At 36.6% G+C, this 15,254-nt stretch overlaps 1 protein-coding gene across 3 annotated transcripts in view; it reads left to right on the forward strand.

The window, feature by feature from the left end:
- MIPOL1 (mirror-image polydactyly 1) overlaps positions 1 to 15,254 on the forward strand; it is a 185,899-nt gene that overhangs the window by 91,053 nt on the left and 79,592 nt on the right. For all 3 annotated transcript variants that reach the window (XM_039705098.1, XM_039705099.1, XM_039705097.1), the window contains exon 10: positions 401 to 508. In XM_039705098.1, the coding sequence (XP_039561032.1) occupies positions 401 to 508 (108 nt within the window). The remainder of the gene's footprint in view (positions 1 to 400; positions 509 to 15,254) is intronic.

Here is a 15,254-nt window from a genome sequence, read left to right on the forward strand (position 1 = left end):
AATAAAAGCCTGAATCCTTGATTTGGGTGGAGGGTCTTTCATTTGCTTGCATTTCAATAAGCATTAATTCTTTCCTTTATATCTGCTTGCTTAATACGTAAAAGCCAAAATCCAGCCATATATTGGCATAACTAGGAGCAGAAATTCAACCCAACATTCTGATAAATATCTCCTCTGATACATCGTGGTTTTGGCATACTTTTAGACCAGGAAGAAACTGAATAATGATATACATTTTTAAAACGTAGCTTTAGTACTGTCTGGGATTGTAACTTGCTTTTGTCTGATGCTTTTGCTACTGCAGAAATGGTGATGGGGTTATTTACAGTAAGTCTTTTGGCTTGTTGAAAAAAAATATGCCCACACTCCTCTACTTAATGGGATTCTTTCCTCGTTGCAGTGCAAACGGCTGGAGCAGGAGCTTCATCATCTGAAAGAGCAGAACCAGACTTCAGCAAACAACACGAGACATATGACTGCTGAAAACAATCAAGAACGTGCTCTGAAGGTAAATCTCCATTTCTTCTTGCAGGCAAATTAAGGTTGTAAGCCCCTGGTGCCAGCTTTCTGGGCTGCATATATCAGTTGTGTACATTTCGGCAGAAGTGAGCTATGGTGTTTGCCAACAACTGCTTCTTTAAACACAGATACAGCACCCTTCTGTTATGGTTTTATTTTATTTTGCCTATGAAAGCAACAAGAAAAAAAATAACATATCCTCCAAATTACTGGGGCTGTAATTAGCACTAAATTCTTGAGATCTGTCTTTGCAATATTACATTGTATAAGATGAAGAAAACTGCAATTATTTGCCTCGTGGTACCTTTGCAAAACTAATATTTTAAAGCATGGCTGTTTGATCTGCTCCCAGCAGTGTGTGCTATATTAATAACATTGTTGACCGATACTACTAGTGACCACATAGTTGATACTACTATTTGCAAAAGGGTAGCTACTTGGAATTGGGAGGAGGAATAATAAGTCTTGTCAATAAGAATAAAAATGAGCAGAGAGGCGGGAGAGGGTCAGAGAAAGGACAGTGTAAAGTGACAGGTTATTGCTGCTTTGAGAAAGGGAAATTGTAATGTCAGTGGAATTGATAGCTACATAGCCTGCAATCTCACCGCTAGCCAGGATGAGAGACTGTGCCAGGTAAGATGTGCAAGCATTGTGCACACCTCTTCAGCCACTTTATTCTTAAAACTCTTTTATCGGTTGTGGAGATACAATACAAATACAGAACTTACTCTGTTTGTACTGTGTTGTCATTTTAAAACTGTTTGATTTAGACAGTAAGATCCAAAGGTATCTCACTTACAGATAGATTTTCCTCTGTCTCCTTTTCTCTATTTTTTTTTAATTTATTTAGGAAACATCATTGTACATACAACAACTTGACTAAAGCAAAGTATAAGAATAAAAGTAAATCCTTGTGTAGTTTGTCATTTCTCAGTAAGAAAAACAATAAATATAATAATAATAAATTGAGAGAGGCTGTGTGCCACACGAATGCTGTATGGGTTTATAATTGCCATCAAAATCTACAGTGAATATTACAAAATCGGGTGAGCAATACTGAAAGCAGATGAATAGAAATGGAGATCATAAACATTCAAGACTGTTTCTGACTGCAATAACAGAATTGTTTTAAATCTGATGTCACTAAAAGTTAGTGCTTGCCAAGCAGGCTACTTACTGAACATAGTATTGTTTTTCATTAATTGCATGCTAACTTGTTTTTTCTGTGTCATTGAAAATACTGTGCAGAGAGCCTTTCTGCTAGAAAAAAGTTTTATTTAAGCTACGCTTTTTGCATTTAATATTGTCTGACATAACGCTTACAGAATAATTATATTTTCAGAGCAAGAAGTGATTTGATAGTTCAGAGCGTTACTAGGATTTTATTCTAAGCCTGATATTGCTCTCCCAGCACCTAATCTTTAAAGAATTTCATTTCTGACTGTCACAGGAATTTTTTTATTTTTCAGAGTTAAAGGTTAATTGATCATAGTCTCTTAGAGATGAGAGTCTAGGGAGGAAAAAAGACTGCTTTTCAATTTTTTTTAAGTTGAACTTTTTTTAACACTGTAGCTCCATAGAGTTTGTCTCAGTTCAAATTACTGTTGCTTACAGTGAGGACAGGTCCTTTGGAATATTTTCAAAAGGTCAGGTCGTATTCTTGACCTCGAAAACTTTAAAATGCCCCAATGAAATATTGCCCGTGGTAGTTAGCTTTGATATATAGCTCATGAGCGTGCATCCTGGCCTCATGTAAATGAAAAGCTTATCACCCGCTTTTAGTGTAACCACAGCCTGGAAAACTGATGTCCAGTTGTTTTCCAGGATGGAGGTCATGTCAGTGACTCGCTTAGGAGTGGGTTTGGTCAGGGCTCTGGGGCTGGGGTGCTCCTGCTGCTGTCAGCAGCACAGCTCCCACAGAAAGAAATCGCCAGCCAGAGCCCTGTGGCAGGTCACACACCTCCCTGTGGAACCCTCCTGTTCTTGGCTGTCACCTCCTGCCTCTTGTGTGCGCTCAGTAGCTCTTGCAAGGCTGCGCACAGAGTGCAGGTACAGACCCAAGAATCCTGTCCTGTCCCCTCTCCACTGCAAAGCACCTTCTGGACATTTGTGCATTTTCAGAGAAATAGGACACATCCTTTGTCTCTCTGGTACAGGGTGAATATCAACTCGGCTTCTATTGTCACCATAATCCAAGGAATTACTTTTATTTTAATGACCTCCACGTACAAACTGGGTAACTGTGCTATGTATTATTAACCTGTCCAGCAGAAGGAATCCAGGTATTTCTTCTGAGTCTGTCCAGAACAGTTTGTATCAAGGAAGTTTTTTAAAAAAAACCTGTAATTTTCCCTATTCTCTTACACTTAATTAACATAGAGGCAATCTGTTGATTCACTTTGGCAAAAGATGTATCCTCTGGATGAGGAGTTTGATCTGCTTTAGATTTTCTTAAGGGAGTAATAGAAGTGTAAACATCAGTTGTGGTGCAGGGATATTTGCAATCTTTACTGGATAAAAATAAAGTAATCAGGATCAGCTAGATTAGGGATGGTGTGAAAGTTTGTGATAAAAGATGAGATCATTACCTGTATGGGACCCTGAAATACACTTAAAAACAAAACCCAATAGCTATTGTTTCTTTTTTACTTTTTAAAATCATCTCACAGTAGTGAGTTGCTTGGAAGGAAAAAAACATAAGACCAATCCACAAGCAACCTATTTCAGTCCACTGATGTTAGGATCTATTAGGTAAAATAATCTGCAAGCTTTCGGCTTTATTTTTCAGTATATCAGCTCACAGGGCCATGCCACCCTTCTTTGAGACAGTAGCCATCCATAGTCAGGAATGAGGCAAAGAGGCAGGGAGACACTTTATAACTGTGGGAGATGTGTGGTGGCAGGAATTTGGCTAGGTTCAGGATCTGGAAATCACAAGGATGATATAAGCACTCTTTTGCAGATTTTTGTTTTTTACACATTTATATTCCATGTGACACCTGAGGACATTGTGACAAATAAAACATATGACACAGAAGGCATGCAGTGCACATTGTAACATGCTATTTCACCTTATAACATCTGCACATCTTGGTAAGATAGCTCTTCTTAACTAACCTCTGCATACATGTTAGTAGTATGTGATTTAAAATGTCCATATTTAATGTATTTATTGCATAGAAAATTCCTTACCATATTGTGGGCCATTCAGCCCCACAATGCTAAACTGCCACCCCCAATTTTTAGTAATATTCGTATTGGTCATAGGTGGTTGTATTAATTGACCAAAAAGACCAATTTCAAATCTTCCCTCCAGGCAATGCCCACAGCTGCACAGAGGTCATGCAGAGAAGCGTGTGGGCTCCTATTTCCATAGTTAAAGTAAAATAATCCTCTTCTTTGTGAAACCATTTTTAAAAATCTCTTATTATATTTCACATTGAATTATAGCTAAATCTTTTAGGGATAATTGCTTCCTAAGGGTCTATACATTTGCGCTCTTAGTACATTTTCATAAAATAAGATCTGAGAGTGCTTTGCAGTTCTAATGTGTCAAGGTCTATATGTGAGATTATTCATTTTTGCTTGGCCTTCATAATTAACATTTGGTCTCTACTGATTCTGATAAATGTATTCCCATAATACACAGAAACAACTGATTCAATTAAACATAGGCAAGTGGAAGAATTGCTGCTTCTTCATTATTTTTCAAATATTCATTCATTTTACTGATGTTAGCTTTGTAGTGTGTAATTTTCAAATTCAGAGTTTTCACTAATACATTTTTTCTAAAGAAAAATAAAAATTTTGCCAGTGTACATGCCTTCTTTACTGAGCTGAAGGAAATAATTCTTGTGAAACCAGTAACTTAATGTGAAATTTTATGAAAAATATTTAACTGGCTTTGACTGAAATAGAGAGAGGAAACTTTATTTTTTTTCCACAGGCCTTCTCTATTTTGTAATTTCTAATTAGGTACTATATTCTTCTCAAACCAGCTATTAATCTACTTTAAAGATCAGAAAGACATACTAGTTTTATCTTCAAGGCAAAGTTTTGAAAAGGACTATTTCATGGTGATATACAAATCAGGTGACCTTTACTGGCTAAATGAGCTTGCGCCATGCAATTATAATGTCATTAGAACTTGTAAGGGTTATTAATCTCCTTCAGGCCGGTTTAAATGTTACATCTTTTGTTATTATTGTTTTTTGGGGTTTTTTTGTAATGTCTGCCTTTCTTTTTAGATGTGATTTTTTCTATAATTTATCCTGCCTGCTTTCATAGTTTTATTAAGAATATAAAAGAATTAGAGCCAAGAAAATGACCTGAAGGAGCCATTAGAAGTTTGTCTACAGTAGTGTTGTAAAGCAACTGTGCCTGCCATGTCATCTGTTTTCTGCTGACATATAAGAATCAGGTCAAGGGCAGGAGATCTCAATGCATAGCAGTTTGATAGTTGTTCCAGTGATGATGCCTGTGAAGAAGCCACTTTAGAATACTTAAGTATTCCTTGATGCCTTTCATAAATTTTATTAAGTTCTTTTTGATTCCCAGAATTTACCAGATTCTTAGAGTAGAAACCATTTTTCCATACCTACTTGACAACAACAACCACAGAAACAAGTTCAGCTGACTGGTCAACCTGTCATCCATGAAGGGCATCATCACAAGAGATTCTGATGTTATAAGAGCTTAAAAAATTTTCAAAAGCTTTAACATGAAGTATAAAATGTTTGCTACTATTGAAAAGCACATGCTATTCATGCTATTGAGCATACGATATTAACTATAGAAAAAAAATCCTTGTTTCAGATAATGTGGCCTTTATTTGCAAGAACTAATTCTAACTGGTTTTAGGTTTGGTGCTTCAGAGCTGAAGTTTCATAAGTTTAATAAGTTTAGAGCTGGTCTATGGCTATAAAGCCTCTGATTTCAACAGAGACACATGCTTTTGAAACAAAATCCACAGAAACTTGTCTGAATCAGTGATGGTTAACCAAGATATTTCAGTCTCTTGTATCCAAATTCCAGTTCAGCATACAATTTTTACATTTTAATAGTTAATAATTTCAATAGTTATTCATTTCAATAGTCTTACATGGGGCAGCGGAGATGATGTTAATTCATTGGACATCTGGAATGTGAGTTTGGGATGTGTCAAGGCTCAGCCACATCCAGAGCACCCCTCTGCCACCTTTAGCTCTTGTGGCTGTTGCGCTGCAGTTACTGCAGTGCTGTGTGACTGATGGAGAACAGCTGCTGGCTTGCCTGTATGTTGTAGCTAACAGATGAATGGCTGTGTTGTCCACTGGTGAGATGGGTGTTGCACCTTCCTTCAGCTCCTAGCCACGAAGTAACTAGACACTGCAAAGAGTTTAAAACTTGCTATTGATCCAGTTGTCGGTATAGTATTATTGTTTGGTATAGATTGCTTTTTTATTTAGATTGGTTTTCAGTTGTTTTTTTTTTTTTCAATGGGGCACGTCAGTAATACTCATGCGTTGGACAATCCACCCTTTTCTCACACATTTTGTTATGAATTCCTCTGGCTAGTGTTTCATTGTTCCCTCTGTATCTAAGAAAATAGCAACCTATGAAAGCTCAGCTGAAGAACTCACTCTGTGGAGTTAACCCAAGAGCAATCAAGTTTTTCATCCTGGATGAAATGTGCTGCTATCTAGAAAAAAGGACGGCTGTCACACTTGCAAATGATTTTATAGGTGTGTTTGAAGATAGAATCCCAGCTTCATATTGGAAATGGAAGGGGTGAAGTAGATAGCAGATCTGTCTCTCAGTAAGAGGAGATACGCTATGCCCTTGGATTTACTTATGGTCTCTGTATCTCAGACCATAAGGAACATTTCAGGACCAATGGGAATCGTTAACAGGCTTCTTGGAGGTTATCTCTGGCAAGTAATATGTTCTTACAGCTAATCCTGAAAGGTTCTTCACGTTATTCTTCCCATAACTTACATGGGGATAAAATATTACAGGATTTGTTGAAGTAAGCAGGAATTTCTAACTTTGTGCAAGAGCTGTTTCAGTAGTTTGGTTTCTTCTCCTAAGAATGATTCCTCTTACTCAGCTTTCATAAGAGTTGTTCAGGATGTAGAAAGCCATAATGAATTCCTTTCTCTCATCAGTACCTACCTTAGCACAGAATCTGCCCCTTTTTAAATGCCTGGGCAATGTGAGAGAAAAATTTGCTACCCTGTCAATAAAACTTGTTATAAAGGATAGGAGATCACTGTTAATTTTTAGAGTGGATATTTAATGAAGTTTTAATGATTAAATTGCTTTTAATTGCATAGTGGAGGTGAAAATAAAAGACTAGTAGAATTTGGAGCATGCTGCTGGCAACCTGGACATGAATAAGAATGCACAAACATTTTTCTTCCGTTGCTCCTTCCTAGACACTTTATCAGACAGGATAGACACAGTTGCAATCTTAATTGCACTGAACAGAGCCTTTGCTTTTGCTGCACCCAGAAACACTTAATCACAAGGTCTTAAAGTATGTCACTGAGGTTAGACACAAGTCTGTTCTGCTCTTATCCATACTAGAAGAGTGATTAGTCACTTTATGACTTGGTGTTATTAAATAACACCATACACCTCAGAGGATATCAGTGTGAGCTGTTGCATTGTGCCATATATGAACGCTAAAATGAGGCCACAGAAACTCCTGCAGAAGTCATTCTGTCCATGTTCCACTTCCATAATAATTTTCTGTGTTCATTTACTTACAGTGTCTCCAAAAGCTGTTGCTACAGACTCTGACAGTTAGCCCACCAACTTAACTGTATTTCTAGAGAGGGAGAAAATAACTCATATAATCCTGCAGTGACCAACATTCCCCCTCAAGCCCAGTGGAAAAACTGTGAGCACTTGTTGACTGGTCTTTAAAGCGGTCATTTGAAGTTTCCTTGGACCCAGTTGTTCTTTTGAGTCAAATTTCATCATTCAGGGCTGGAGATCCTCAAGGGTTCCCTCAAAGGGTTTCTTCGTCTGCTGTCATATATTTTAGGAGTGTAACGGTTTGCTTATGTGTATCCCTTATAGGCAGGAAGTGGTTAATTTAGTGTATGTATTTGATCATGAATCAGAAATCTGATCTACTAGTATCACAATCAGTGATCAGTTTTATTAATTGTTTTTTTTAGCCATCAGGCCTGGCTGATAGGCTTTATTTAGTTATGTGGGTTTTGACAGAAAGTTGTTCACAAATGCAGTAACATTCTTAGTCTCCTCACATCTGGTAGCTAATTTTTTAGCACTGATAGACATTTGTATTCATTGACCAAAAATGTCTTGTGTAGGAAGCTTAAAGTTAGAATAATTGATTACATGTGCCATAAGCAAACAGTACAATATTTTTCCCTGATGGAAAACATGAGAATACAATTATGAGACATTTGCCCTTGACTGGGAGTGAAGTTGCCCAGAAACACAGACTTCCAGAGTTTGATAAATCTGGTTTATATGTCTACCTGGGAGTTGAAAAGAAATTATGTTTGATAACATTAGTAATTTCATGATTTTCAGCTTCTGATGGCATTAAGTGGTTGTGTGGATAGATGGCAGGGACATTTGTACAACTCTTGGTTCAATCATTGCTGCAGGCCAGAATTTTGAAAGCATTCAAACCTTGGGTTGTTTTCAAATACCCAAGTTCTTGTCTTCACTTCCTTGGTTGCACTGGCCATGCCACCTTCCTGTGACTTTGAGGCTGTCCTTTCACTGACTGCACCATCTGGCATATCAAGCCCTGTGTATACAGTGCTCTCTGCACAGCAGATACTCAGGATTTCTTGGACTCTGTTCAAATAAAAGAAGACCAAACACTGGTGTTTCTTACATACTGTGATCTCAAGTCTTACTGAATTATTTCAAAGTGAAGTAATATATGGATAGGAGTGAGCAATAAATGTCCAACCTGACAAAAGGTGAATCTGTATAATTAATAATGCTTGTCTAGAGCACTGTACCTCTTTAGGATGCTTCATATTGCTGTAAACAGCTGCCCAAGAATGGCACAGAATGCATGTTGGTAGAATGAACAAGCAATCTTAGCTCAAAGGGTTTGCTCACCTTGTCTGAGGAGTGTAAGTCTTTCTTCTCTCCTGTTAATAGATGCTGAACATCTTTTAACCACATCATGTATGTTTACTGAACTTTGATTCAGTTCTAACCATTAAGGAATTCATTACTCATTCGCATTTGGTGTTTGATGCCAGCTTTCATGTGTTCCACTAACAATTCCATGCAGGTCTGTTGCTTTTTATTTGACAGCCTTCAAATCTCTCTTGGCATAAGATTACTCCTGACAATCTTGAACATCAACTGTTTGTATATACCACATACAGCCCTCTTTCTCATTGGTGATGATGTGGTCATCCAAACCTTTTGGCCGAGTCTTCTATTTTTTGGCTTCCATTTCATAGGGAGAAGTAGTCTTCCTGTAGGGTCATCCAGTGGTACTGCTTCTGATTACCAGAAGTATTATTTCTGATTAATGCAGCAGGTTCTTGGAATGCAATATTGTGGTTTCAGGTGATCAAATCTGGACTATCATTCTCACCGTCATTTAGACTGCTTTCACTTCTTCATTTCTGGTATGAAAAGAACCATCTCTTTCATGGTTTCTATGACCATGTCAACACGAACTTCTCATCCATGTTTTTTATTTAACCATTCTGTAATTGTTCATATTAATTTAGGATTTTAGAAATATTTAGCGCTTTCACACACCTGTTTTTCCCTACAGCAGAACAGATCCCATTTTGTATGATGCATTAGACTTTCTGGTAGCTTTTTCCTTACTGAGTTATACTACCACATGGTCTTACAGTTTGAAGGGTGCCACATTTCAATGTTCTTCAACATTTTTAGGATTTTGCCTGAACTCTGTTAAAGGACCTCAAAACTGGAACAGTTTATGGGCCTTGGTCAGATCTTAGATACATGTATTCTAGAAATATGTACTTTGAAATAAAGAGACATTCTGAAGTTGCTGAAGATGAAACAAACTATACAGGCATCCCATAGCCAATTAGGAAGCTGTCTGCTACTTGCTCTTTTACTCCTTATCTCCATAGAGGTGACAGCCATGCCTTAAACCTGTGATGAAAAAATTGTGTGTTCTAAAATACACTGAAATTCATCAGCACCTTGTAAATTAGAATCACAGAGTCTGATACGTAAGCAAAACATACTGTAGAAACCACAATCATGTTAGGAAAGCTGCTTATTCAAAACCGTGTAGATGTGGTACTTAGAGTCATAGTTTAGTGGTGGACTTAGCAGTGTTGAGTTAATTGTTGCACTTGACCATAGATATTTCTTCCAACCTTTACGATTCTATGATGATTCTCTGATTACAGGGAAAGGTGAGTTCTGATAAAATCAGAAACTCTAACTGTAGTTATAATCTTTGTCACTATCTCCATTGGTATAAGTTGTCACCCCAATCCTGGGTTCATTTTTCCCTTCCTTCTGCCCAAGAGAATGCCAACAGTAGTGCCACTATGAACCTTTCTAAGTTCTGAGGAGGTGTCATATTGCTGCACTTCAAAGTTATTACAAAATTATTTTACTTTCCTACTAGTATGGACCTTCATTTCAGGATTACATGGATCAGGAATTAATGCCATATGTTCATCTAATTCTAAAGCAATCATGAAGCCTAATGTATCAGACTTACTATAAGAAAACTTGGATTCCTTCCTTTATTTGCCAATTTCAGATACTATAAAACACACTTCCAAACTAAATTCAGAGATTCTGAATCTGAATTTACTTTTTACATAAAAAGGTAGCTGCTTTCTGCTACATTTAAAGGTGGCCTTAGCATCACTTTCTATTAATATTATGCCTAATCTGCACTGGCACAGCTTTCAAAATATCAATCAGCATTGTACCATAATACAATTTTTAAAGTACCAAAAATTTTAAAGTACCCAAAGAGTTAGCCAAGTTAAGTATTTTTCATTATTGAAGGTATTAAATTATATTAAATGTATTAAATTATGCTCCATTTGAGTTCTGTTATCCATGCATGCAGAAAGAAGTGTCGTAAATCTTAATTTTCAATATTTTTTTCAGTGTCATACCATACACTCTTCATTTTCTATGCTGCACAGGAAAATGATCCTGTTTTGTTTGAACAGCAACTGTAAACAAAATCTTGAGCCTGGATGCATGATGACATGCGAGTTATTTGTCCTTCAATAAAACATATAAAAGGTAGTAACCTAAGCTCTTGTGCAAAAGACAAGCCACAGGGTCATTAAATACCAAAGGTCTTGCTCTGACCCATCCATGACCTCCTTATCTGAAGCACCTCTCAGAATTGATAGAATCTACTTTAGATCTTGGGTACAGGAAACTAAGGATAGGATAAAGGATCAATATAAACATTTCAGAATTTTGGTATTTACTAAAAAGGAATATTTGGCCTTTGTACATTTCAGTGTATCCAAATATCTGTTCAGAATTGGAGGACCTTTTCCTAGCATTCTGTATACAAGAAATCATATGAAATGTGCTTCAGAGTAGAAGGGGGACAGATGCTGAAGGAAGACATTGAAACATTAGGTCTTGGTATGGTTTTAAAGCTGCAGACTGGCCTTGATTCAGAAGCCTCAAGGTCCAACATGTTTGCTGTTATTTATAATTTTACTGCAATCTGGAAATCTCTCCGGTTCCCAGGTGAGCAACTTCAGGTTTTAGAGTGAGCTGAATTCAAAAGTGTCTATGTCTGAAAAGTGCAGCCTAATGCCTAAAGCCATCACTTACTCAGAGGAGACAGAAATCATTTTGCCTATCGTGTTTAATTCCCATCTATTAATTTAGTTTGGTGGCAAGGCACATTTTTGATGTTAGTGCGCTTGTACTCCTAGATCACTGGCAGGCTTTCGAAAATCCCTTTTTCCCATAAATAAGAGGAAAGTTCTGATTTGACTTCCATGAGTGTGGCCACACAGAGGTGTAATGGGAAAGTGAACTTTGCTGTTCACACACTCAGGTTGCCAGGAGGAAGAGATGTGCTCCTCCTGTGCAGCAGGTGGGCAGTTCTACCTGAGCAATATGCAGTTCTTCAGGAAAATGCTTGAGGACCAGAAATAAAGCATGGATGAGGATTTATTGTGAACTTTTTTTTCCTTCTATGAAAGTCAGCTTAATGAAGTAAAATCATTCTCGTCTGTCTTCAGATGATGTCCACAGCTTTCCTCAGGAGCTTTTGGAGTGGTATCTGGACTTGGGCTTTTCTCTAGGAGTCATCTTTAGCAAAGTGAGCTCTGTGTTAGGGGTCAAGTACTAAATTTGATAATTTGCTAATTCTGGGTTTCCAGACCTTAACCTTAAAAAGCCCTGTGCAGACAATCTGTTGTATTACCTATTCAGGATTAACACAAACACAGATAGACAAATGGACAACTGGACATATGATTTGACATGCTTTTTTATTATTTGAAGTCTTGCAATATGTAAAATAAAGTTCTTATCAGAAGAAGTATATCAATGTATTAGGATTTCAACTCAGCATATATTAGGTTTATCTTAATATTTAGAAACACTGCATGACTAGCTCTGTCATGTAGCTGAATCAAAATTGTTCATTACCATTGCAGAAAAAAGGAGTTGTTCCTTGAAAAAGCTCAAAAAAGGTCTGATTTCGCCTTCCAAATGTGTTTGCAATTAAAACTTTGATTTTTTGTGCCTCCAAAATTCAGTCATCTGTGTTGTTACTTCCAAAATCCAGCGACTCTTAATAAGGTAAATATATCTTAGAAAAAGGAATGGAGGGGTAAAATGAGAAAAGAGCTGTCTTTAAACTTTGAGCAGGAAGGTGAAGTAACCGATGCAATTGTGTAATAGTAAGTAAGTGTATATCACATTACTTGAACATGGTATTAATGTGAACATGGTATTAATTAGTGATTGTATTAAGCTGCTGAGCAGCCAAATTTGCAATTTCAAATTAAACATAAAGACGAAAATGTAATTTTTAGTTAGACTCAATATGTAAAGAAATCTTCAAGAGCTTCATTTTTTGAACTGTGTTGATTGATACTGGATTTTTCATCTCCAGAATTGATTCTCTACTGAAGAACAGATGTCATCTTTCACCGTTTTACTAGACATATTTAGATTCCATACAGTTTCACAAATTCCACATTTCCTTGTGAAACACAGTCAAGATGATTATTTCAATGCTAGTTTGTTTATTAAAGAAATACCTGCTATGCTGGAGGGGTTATTAAGCTGGTCGTCATGGTATGACTAGCACATAGACTTCATTGTTTACAAATACTTTGACCACACATTTTGAAAATTAGGAGATTTTGTTTTTAAAAAATCAATTCCATTTGAGCTATTTTTTATATTAGAAGTAGCATTTGGACCAGGTTTCCAAGTACTGAACTGGTCTTGTGTATATCTGTATATCGGCCAGATTCCATGCACACACACGTCACAATGACTGACTGCTGCAGTGTGCTTCTGCTGACAGTAGTAGTTATTGTTACAGCACCTAAATTTTGAGAAAAAAATTATGCCTTTCTTGCTTTGACCTTGAAGCTTGTGATGTACTTAATGGGACTATGTCTCAAATCTCTGAAGCCTTAGGCTATTATACACACATATGGACTAGTAAGAAATAGAGATCAGAGGAAATTCTGTTAAAATTTGTTTCATGAACTAGCTGTCTTACATGATACAACAAGATCTGGTGAGAGTACCTTGATGCTTTGCTAGTTTTTTCACAAGAGCTGAGGCCAGGAGACATTTTAACAAGAACCTATTATCCTTTCTCAGGACAATAGATAAACATATCCCTTCAAAACCTTTCCCTACAAAAGCTCATTAAGATGATCTCTACCTTAACTATGTTTCTTAATTAATTAATTGGATCTGTAAGCCTTCACCCCATCTTCTGAAAAGATTAAACTATTTGGCACAGGTTTCTAATTTTAAAATGGAACTCTGTTTGCTCCACTTTTCAGTGGTGCTTACTCTCAGTAAATTATTTGAATACATTGCTTGTTGTCAGCTAGATGCATTTCAAAGACCTGAAGATTTCAAACCTTTTCCTGGCACATAGTCTGGAGGAGAGATTTAGTATACCAAGCATTGGTTTTTTCTTCTTTTTTATTATTTTAAAAATTTTAACCACTTAAGAGTATAACATAAAATTGACTGGTTTTAGTTGGTTATCTGTTCCTGTTTTTTACAATTGATCAGCAGTTGTTGGAGGACAGTGGCTGAATGACTGGGAAGCAAGTGCCTGAAACCTGGGAAATGCTGTTGATAACTCCTTCCCTTTGGAATTGCTATGTAACAGTAACAACAAAAACACTCATTTTCCAAACTAGATAAAATAAAATCTGTTTATCTAGCCTGTTAAATCTGGGTGCCAGCTTTCAAGCAGATGATGTTTTAAGCTCTGTAGATGCTAAATCCTGAAACATTTGGTCTATAAACAAAAAGCTGACATCAAATACAGCATCACTGCTACACATAGTAATGGTGTATGTATGCTGCATTCACACAAAATAGGGAGATGATTGCTTTTTTGTATGTTGCTTGGGGTTTTTTTCTTATGTTAGAGTATTAAAACAGATATTAAATTTTATCATTAATGCAGTGCGTGGTCTCTCTTCAAATCCCCTTAATTACAGATTGACTCCAAGGATTACACAGCATGGATTTTAATTTTAACTGAAACAAAAAGAAAAGCTGCTTAAAAATTATTCTTGCTGGGTGACTTGTTGGACCACAAAACAATTTTAACATCTTTTGACAAGTGTTGTCAAATTTTAAATATTAGAGCTGAGTTCACCTTCAAACTCCAGTTGTATCATGTCTACTTCCCAAATAAAATGTTTTATTAACTTTGTCCTCACAAAGGAATGTCTGCTTCTCATATTTTTGTTTTTCCAGTTATTTTTTAGGAGAAAAAGACTCACAGTCTTGCTGAGATATGTTTATGTTTGAAGAAAGTTACATCAGACATAATATTTCTTTTCTTTGGTAATTAGAGAAAAATTACCAGGCAGAGTTGATGTAGCAGCAACAAATTTATTTTGACACTCTTAGATTGTTTCCTTTCTGACCCCTATCTTTAGAACTTAATGCTCTAAAAGCTTCATTCTGTCCTGAAGCATAGAATAGCAGCTCTGAGTCCAGAAACAACATTTTTATATATTGGGGCCTAATCCAGTAAGCCTCGTGCAGGAAGATACCTATTATAGCTCTGAGTAAAATCAGATGATCAGGAATCAGTTTTTCATGAGCTTCTTGTGGGGTTTCTTTCCCCCATTTCTTAAAGGACAAAATCAGCTTCCCAATTTGTTTCATAAAGTAGAACTCACTTGTCACAATTACAGCTTGCTAGTGTTTTTTATAATTTTACAGTATATTTACTCCTGTTTTTTTAAGACACACACACACAAAAAAGAAGTTGCTCTCCAGAGCTGCATCAAATAACTGCCCAAAGCTAAGTGTACACAACTTCTTGTGAAGTAGACATAGATGAAAACATTGTCCTGTCTCAAGATGGGGACACAAGTTTTTGCTTTAAAAATCAGCTTCTTTTGTGACTGAGTAATAACTTTGAATACAAAAGACCAGAGGAATGAGAAATTAGCTTTTGGCCAGGGGGTCACCATAGTGCTGAAGGATAAATCTGTCATTGTTGTTTAATGGTAGTTAGTTAGTGGTTTGATAAA

This window comes from Passer montanus, unplaced genomic scaffold (genome assembly GCF_014805655.1).
Source record: "Passer montanus isolate IOZ18808 unplaced genomic scaffold, ASM1480565v1 scaffold18, whole genome shotgun sequence".
In the NCBI taxonomy this organism is placed as follows: Eukaryota; Metazoa; Chordata; class Aves; order Passeriformes; family Passeridae; genus Passer; species Passer montanus.